This window comes from Phaethon lepturus, unplaced genomic scaffold (genome assembly GCF_000687285.1).
Source record: "Phaethon lepturus isolate BGI_N335 unplaced genomic scaffold, ASM68728v1 scaffold9858, whole genome shotgun sequence".
Taxonomy (NCBI): Eukaryota; Metazoa; Chordata; class Aves; order Phaethontiformes; family Phaethontidae; genus Phaethon; species Phaethon lepturus.
The window spans coordinates 37,869-46,702 of NW_010559704.1; the positions used below are offsets into that span (position 1 = coordinate 37,869).

General features: G+C 34.9%; 1 protein-coding gene across 1 annotated transcript in view; it reads right to left on the bottom strand.

Moving 5' to 3' along the window:
- Positions 1-8,834, bottom strand: part of CUL1 (cullin 1) — a 34,951-nt gene that overhangs the window by 8,769 nt on the left and 17,348 nt on the right. The window contains exons 8-12 of the mRNA XM_010293442.1: positions 5,536-5,666; positions 2,541-2,648; positions 2,344-2,450; positions 1,103-1,151; positions 322-453 (exon numbers count right to left, since the gene is read on the bottom strand). Of these exons, the coding sequence (XP_010291744.1) occupies positions 322-453; positions 1,103-1,151; positions 2,344-2,450; positions 2,541-2,648; positions 5,536-5,666 (527 nt within the window). The remainder of the gene's footprint in view (positions 1-321; positions 454-1,102; positions 1,152-2,343; positions 2,451-2,540; positions 2,649-5,535; positions 5,667-8,834) is intronic.

Below are 8,834 nucleotides of genomic sequence, written 5' to 3' on the forward strand. Positions count from 1 at the left end.
AAGAGTATTAGATCATATCATGCTTGACCTTGAATGAACAAGGGTTAATGAAATTAAGCAACTTTTCAGTAGTCACTCCCTTGGATAATTATATCCACGTCATTCATTTAGATAAGAATAATTAAGCTTAAGTCCATAGGACAGATATGCACTACAAGCTCCTAGGAGGTAAAAAAAAAAAAAGAGAGAGAAAAAAAACTAGGTTGTGTATTTTTCTACTGTACATAAAATAATGAAATGAAAGGACATACATCGATGCTTTCCAAGGCAGCCTGAAGACCTGCAATATGGTAGATCACAGGGCAGTCGTGGAATACTCACTTTTAGTTTAGAGATCATGCTCGCCTCAGCATCATCACTAGCACTGTTCTGATGTACAAGTCTTTTTGCCAGCATTTTAGCATAGAATTTTTGAAACACATCTTTATCTTCAATGTACTTGAAGACAACCATCTGGAAAAGCCAAGATGATTTGTAAGGAAAAAAAAAAGCATTTGTCTTGAAAAGCTGTAGTAGTAGCTACTTAATTTGCACTTAAGGGCACTTAAGGGCAGGTTTTTTGGGGGTTGGGGAGTGTGGGGTGGGGTTGTTTAAATGGGGATACTATTTTAAACACATTAACTGTACATTCCACATATACACCTTATATATGAATAAATCTGTAGTGCGTATATGTAATTATAAAAATACATTGTAGAAAATTTTCTGTATTATATGTATATGTAATTCACATATTTATACACACACATTGTATATGTATATAATAATGCCTTATATATATGTAGTGCACGTACACAATTATAGAAAAATCTACTGAAGAAGTTATTTATATTATATGTGTATATAAACATTAATTTAAAAGCATAAATTCCATTTAGCCACTGCTTACAGCCATCCGTTGTAAAGAGCTTTTTTTAAATTAAAAAAATACAACCAACAAGCCACACAGAGATGGAGATTATTACTGAAAAGCTGAAATATTAAGTAATTAAATCAAACATACAAAATAAAAGGTTTTCTCTAATCTGACTTGTGTGACAATCAAATATTACTAACTTGTCAAAGCTTACACAGAAGAGAACGGTATTTATAGACATCTTACCACTTGATTGAGTGTATCTTCCAATTCTGCTTCTTCTGGATTCTTTGAGCTGCAATTCAAGAGCTGCATTTTTAATAAGCCCCAAAACTGGTGAATTAAAACAGCATGTGGATGTATATGGAAATTCCATAAATAAAAGGAAGACAGATTGAGTAGTTTTGGGATCAAAGACTCTTTAGAGAGGAAACAGTGTAATTAAATGAACACTTCAGAATTGCTTATATGTGGAGTAGTGAAGTACACGATTTTTAAACAATAGGTTGAAGTCCTGGACCATTAATTGCTCAGGACTTCCTGATAACCTGGATTATGGCTTACACATGTATATCTCTCAGGATTTATGGGTTTATACATATATCTTCCTTCCTGCCTTTTTTCTGCTGCTAAGTGCTATTTATCTTAGATAGTACAGTGTAAAGAAAACAGCTCAGAGAGCTGGGTCTTGACCGGGTGAGAGCTCAGGTGGTACCACATTGCCTTCATATCATGCTTGCCCATCAGGCATACCCTGTACCTACCCTGCAGAAAGCTAGTATTTATAAAGGGGAAAATAAATCCTTTGCTGAAGAAAGATGGAGATGAGGAAGGGAAAAGGGAAGAACTCCTTCTCATTTTGGGTTGTTTGTTTGTTTGTTTTTTTCTGTCCCCCAAAAAAGCTAGAAAATTTGCCAGTGACAAAACTGACACCAATCCAGTATGAACTGAACTCATATCAACTCAATGTATGACCTGCTGAATTTTTTTTAAGCCAAATACCTTAATTAAATTATGAACTACAAGAGGTTAGAAAGCAGTTTTTGTCCTCCTCAATTTCTGCCCAGATGGAAGAAGATATAGAGAAAACAACAGGAGGAAAGCAAGAGAAAAATCATTTTTTAATAGAAAAAGGGACAGTGCATCTCTTCTTTATAACATATAACACACCTCAAATTTTGGGGAAAAAACTAAAATAAAACCTAAAAAACTGCTTCTGTTTTATTAAAAAAAACCCCAAAACTTTCCTATAAGGAAACGTAGGTCTTAGATCTGTTATTTCTCCCTGCCTACTTTAAAAAGAAAAGTAAACTCCATATAACCTCTAAGAATGGTCATATTGAAATTTTTGTATTCACAATTTGGTGTAATTAATTTTTCTTGAAACGTTAAGTTTTGTTTCTGAAGACACAATATAAAACTTCACATGCTAAAACATTTTAAAACAACAGCCAAGCTGAAATAATAATTAGTCTTTGAAGACGTACCTTTTCTTTAGTAAAGAGTCACAGTATCGTGCCAGTAGCTCTGGGGATTTACTGGATGACTGAGCCATTTTTGTCACTGCATTATTATTTATAAATCGACCACAAGCCTATAAATCACAAAAGACAGTGAAATTTTGGGAGACAAAACACTGAATAGAAAAAAAAGAAGTTCATCATATGCCACTACATATACTTACTTTGTCTAGTGCAGCCACAAAGCCAGCATCATTGTTGAATGCAGACATGACTAAAGCATTATATTTCTTATGGACATCCAACACTGTCTGTACATACATTTTTGGATCCTGCAATAGAGACATTGTTTTTTCAACCCATTGCCTTTCTGCTTTCTATTTCTTCCAAAATGGAGCTACTCACTGGTCTAAGCAAATTTTTATGAGGAAAGTCTGCGAAGTATTAAAAATATTTTAAAGGTAAAATAGTATCCAGACTAACTTAGGTCCTATGTCCAGGACTGACTTACATTAGGCCAAGCTTTCATTTACAGCAGAGTGCATAGTGTATGCCATCATATAAAATAAAAGATGACAAAACCACTTACTCAACCATTGCAAACGTTTCCAAGAAGGACATTTTCAAAGACATAATCTTAATTTGAATCAGACTCAAGAGAGCTGGACAATCATAAAATGGCAGCTGCTATAGAAGAAACCCTCAAAACAAATCTCTGTAGTAAGAATGTAACAGGTGTAGCCCCAATAGGTACAACTTACAGTACAGAGACCTCAGTCACTGTTGACAGTTCTTAAAAATTATCCACTCAACACCCCATGGCAGCCAAATGCCAATAAACATCAAGTTTATGGCACCCATAGACTGAGTCCTATGTGCAATTACTGATCACTGCATCTCGATAAAGATGGAGTGGAGTCATAGTAGTAACAGTGAAGGGCAACTAAAACACCAGGCAGACACAGCTACTATACAACAGTATAAAAAGGCTAGAAATCTTAAATTTGGAGATCAGAAGTTTGAAAGGGCATATGACCAAGGTTTACAAAGTCAGGAAGATGACTAAAAAGATGAATGATCACTAAAAGCCACATTTTATAACTACAGGGCACTTGATGAAAGTGACAGAAAAGTAAAGAACATCTTTACATATAAGGTAGTAGACTTCTAGAACTTGCTGTCACAGGAGGCTGTTGGAAGCAGGTAATATCAGCAGGTTCAAGAATGGATTACACAAACTCACAGACAACAGGTCCATAAATAAAAACGAAAAGGACTGGACATGGAGGTACTACTGTAACATTCCTATCATAAGAATTCTGGATGCTGGCAACAAATGGCCAAAGATGGGCAGGGTTTTATCACGATCCTGAAAAACATTGCCTGTTTGGCACTGAAGACAGACATAGACTACGCAGGCCACCGATCTAATGCCATGCTTCAGACAAAGAACTGAGACTATTAGAGAACCCCCCAGACAAGAAATTCAAGTGGACTTGACCAACATTCAGAAATGTACCTATTACAAGGACTCAAAAATACCCGCAAAAAACCAAAGGCACTAAAGCAGTAATCTTCTGCCTGAAGACCAGTCTCATTAATATAGTTAATGAAGTCTAGAGCACAACTCCTTCTGCAGTACAGATCTAAAATAGGTCAGATGAGTCAAGCTGGGATGACTCTTTCTCTCCACTGACTACAGAGAAACTGAGAAGCACTTGCCCAGCTGACTATCTGTTTGGACACAGTACAGATAAATAAAGTTAGGCAGAATCAATCCTACCTAAGTGTGACAGACAGCTAACAAGGCAATGATGAATAACAATACAGTGGAGTGAAGGATATTAGAAGAAGAGGCAAAATGATTCCCAAGGGAGACAGCCAGAGATACTGTTATGAAAATGAAGAACAAACATGTGGAAAAAGAAAAGGAACAAAAGAGAAAGATGCAGGAACAAGACGACGTGTCGTGACTAGGAAGAGTTTTAGAAATGGTTGGAGTCAAAAGAACTAATAGATAGAAATCTCAGACTTTCTCCCTCTCAAAGATGAACTAATTACTGGAGAAAGAGCTTTCATTTTTCTGGGAAATTCTTCAAGGCCCAAGTACAAAGAAACAAAAAAGTGATGATCACCAGGGATCACGGAGCACATCTGATTTCCAAATTTAAGGTGACTTCTACAGATGAAGCTGAAGATTCCTGAACTTAATACATGATTCATAAAAGATCAATATTGCTAAAAAAGCGACACAAAACTTAAAACTATAGAAGTGAACAACAGACACTACACAGGTAAAACATTTTATTCAAGTTTTTACTGTTCTCCATGCAGTCATTACAAATTACTGCTTTAATGATTACTAGTATGAAGCTATTTCATGAATATCTAAGGCCAGTAACAAGTTAAAATGAACTCTGTAAAAAAAAAAAAAAAAAAAATCGAAGTTAAACCCCATTTTAACTAAAATTTACCAGAATCTATATGGTAACCTAATTTTGCTTTGTGCAATGTTTCATTCTTTTTTTTTCCTAGAAAATGCCATATTATCTACAGACAAAAAGGTTAGCAAAGGGTTTAAACAACTCGATGTTGCCGAGATTCAACCCTAATCAATACAAAATTACAGTCATGGGATAAAAATCAAGAAAGACCACAATGTTGCAAAGATCTGACCTGCTCCTTACAGCATTAACCTCTCCAACCATTTCAGTAGTCTCTACGTCTTAAATTTCTCATACTTTTCCAAATAGAATAAAGCCATTCACCAAAAAACTAAAACCAACAGAAACTTTGTCTATACAGTTCCATCCGAGTCGGAAGTCCATAAGATCATGAAATAAAATATAGCCCACTGGAGATAATGCTTCTTGAAACAGTGGTCTTCCAGGTGTATTTGTAAGTATACAATGCTATATTTGCACAGCCAGCTTTCTAAGCAGCACAACATCCTGACAGAGAGCAAAAACTCAGAAGGAAAAACAACCGCAAATACACACACACCACACCCCCCCGCCCAAAGCTCAAAGAGTAGTAACACAGTTGATGTACTGTTGTTGTAAGCCTACCGTCAACATTTGAGAATTGCCTAGTCCTCACAAATTAAATCAGTGAGAGGGAAAACATAAGTAAACTGGAAATTATATCAGGAAGCATTCACCTCCTCTAATGTACAACTGGCAGCAACCACACACAGACTTATTTTGAAGGGATACTTGCATTTAGAGCAGCTTCTCCACATTTCTCAATTGCAGCTAGACCCTGATTATGAATGTGGGTTTCCAAAAGTTTTTTGAGTTCTCCAAGGCCATCCTGGATTCGAGATACAAGGTTATACATGCGTCCCAAGTCTGGAGGGGAAAGGATCGGGGGGGTGGGGAGAAAAAAAAAAAAAGAGGAAAGCCAACATTTGTACTAGTTATGACTTGAATTTCTCATTTAGAAGTTGCCAATAAGAGTTAAAACATCTATCATCAACAAAAACCTATGTGCAATTGCTCTTCTAAAAAGCCATAGAAAAACTACAGAAAAAATAATACAGTATAGCAAATCTTTGCACTAACCTGGAAAGCTAAGACTAGTTAAAGAGAAAGCACTCTGTTAAACATTAAGATCTGTTTTACCTTCACCATGCTACATAAATCTGAAGAAGAAAAAAAAAAAAAGGGCCTTAAATTATATTTACTTCTGATTTCTAGTTTTCATAAATTTAAAGAGATGCAATGATTTTAAAATGGAGTTAAAACCCTCTTATTTAAATGAAGTTTTGAAGTGTTACCATGACTGTCATTAGCATTACTGCTTGTCATGCTAAGAATACCACATTCTCCAGCCACCAGTAGAAATAATTGTATCTCAAAGAAAGAAAAGGTTCTTGTAAAGCATTACCACGGAACAAAACTAAGGTAAAAATAATTTGGACATATTCAAATTTGGACAATTTCACACATGTTAAAGCCTCATATTAAAATCTCACTAGTTTTCAGCTAAGACTTTCCAAAATCAATTAGTAATTTCAGAAAGTCAAATATTGAAGAGGGTTTTGTTTTTATTATTAATTTTCAACAGAACAGATGTTTTGTACTTTCAGTGCAGAACACTTTTGGGAAAAAAAAAAAGCAAACTTTAATATGGGCATAAACCAGGTACACAAACCCATCAGTTACCTCTTGCAATCTTGCTCTCACTGAACAGGCACTCAAATGAAATGGTAAACAACCAAATTAGCTACTGTAAACTAATGAGGGTATTTCACCTTGTTGAATCCATCTTAAGGTTGACCTATGCATCTAGTGCTCCTAAAGTGTAAGGACTTCTCTGAAGAGAGTATGAGCAATTTATTACCACCTTAGGATTATTATATTAAATAACACAGAGCAATCAAGTAGCTGTATTCCTACCTAACTCTGAAATACAACACACAGAACTTGATGCCTTTAATACTAAAGCAATGACACTCTATTCAGACCCATTTCCATCTAATACTTTCCATTCCTTAGAACTTCAGCAAGCTTAAACTGTTGGAGTTGAAATGCAAACATTTTTCTCTCTGGAAACCATATTTGCAACCCAGTGTTAAACTTTTATAACAACATAAGAATGCTGTTCTTTTACCTACAGAATTTTAGAAAAAAGGTAGGAATATAATGCCATGCATAGGTATAATAAGCTGCTGCTAGACCTACACACAAATAAGGGTTCACAGGTTTGTCTATCAGGATGTCTGTATTAGGTGAAATATGGAAGAGGTCCTAGAAAGCCTCAAGGAAGATTTACACAGTAATTCCACCTAAATCACTACAGCCTGCTCCTAATAACCATAATTATTTCCTATAGGTATCGTACCGATGTGATCAAGTAACACATGACAAATGTGCCCACAATCTTTATAACCAGTTGCACAATGTGATTAAGAAGTTACAGAACACCAACCCAAGTGGCCTGTAATACTATACACTTAACATACTTCACATGGGAGGACCTCAAAACCAGTGTACTTTCAATAGCAAAGTAATGAAGATTTCAACTGAGAGCAAGATTTTATTATAAGTTTAGAATAGTCTACAATAGGCTATTTTGGTATATCACAAATTAGAGAGTGAACTGCTTATAGTAATTAAAGAATGAATTGTCAAAGAATTTTTCAAAATAAATGCTTCTAATCTTGAGACTTCATGAACCTTAAAAAAGGGCCAGGGAACTACTATAATTTGCACAAATGAAGCCTGATAAAAGAAAACAAAATATTTTGAAAAAGCAGAACAAAAAAATCGGGCATTTTAAAATGCCTAATTAATCTTAGAAATAACTGAAATGAAAGTAAAACCAAAGACATATAACAAGATGGTGCCCAAGACACAAGTTACTTGCTTCCCTTTTATACCCCGACAAAGTTACGGAATTGCATTACTATAGTAAATGACTGTATTAAAGGCTCACATAACCCATGAGCTTGATGAAGTAAGGGGAAAGAAGAAAAGCCTGGGAAGGCCTCTCGAGTCCAGAAAAAAATTCCTGTTTGTGCTGTTATAAATGTCTTCTGCAACAGAAATAGTAATTTTACTCGTTAACACCCACCTGTATCAAAATCTCTTCCAATTACAGAGTAAATACATTTATTTACAAACACAAACAACATCTGACTCTTAAATACTAGTACAGGATAAAAACCTTCTATTTACATTTGAAACAGGAGACTTCTGACCTAAAAATCATGCTGAATTGCTCTTTTCTGTTTTGAAGCATCTCTTATTTATCAACATGATGATTAGTTATTTTTCATAGTTGTTCTTTGACAGTTGATATATCAAAGAGACAGAGTCATAGCTGCAATTCACAACTCTCAAACGAACAGTATCATCAATAGTAACTTAATCATAGTATCTCTTCAATTCTGTCACTTTCTTAAAAGCAGTATTTCCACTATAGGGCCTTAGCTTGACTTCCTATATAGATTTAATTAATTCCCCAACTGGAAAAATCAGAAACACCATTCATCCTTATTATCTACACAACGCACCGGAATTATTTGGCCCTGGTTTTGACTGTTATTTTGTGCTAAGCATTAACACCTGAAGAAAGTAATAAAAACAAATACAATTGACAATTCCTTAGAGATACCTAAACTTTTTGATAAGCTTTACTTATTTTAGAGGAACCACTGAAGAAGTTTTTATTCTATGTGTTCTCTATGAAGGTATAAACTTGATCCATTAGTGGCACTCAATTTTAGCTGTGGAAATAAGTCTTATGTCATCAATCAATAATTTCCACCCTTTCCTTGTGCTCTATATGCAGTTTTATATATTTTATATACTATATTTTAGAAGCTACTTATTTCCTTCTATTCCTCTTAATATTTTCTATTCTAGACAACTTGGATTTTAAAATTCTCACTGCTGACTCATCAAGATCAATTGATTAAACTGAAACAGCTGGTAAGACTCATGATCTGTCTTTCACCTTACATCTCTCTCATTAAAGCTTCAGCTCCTGCTGAAAGTATGGCTCACGTGCTC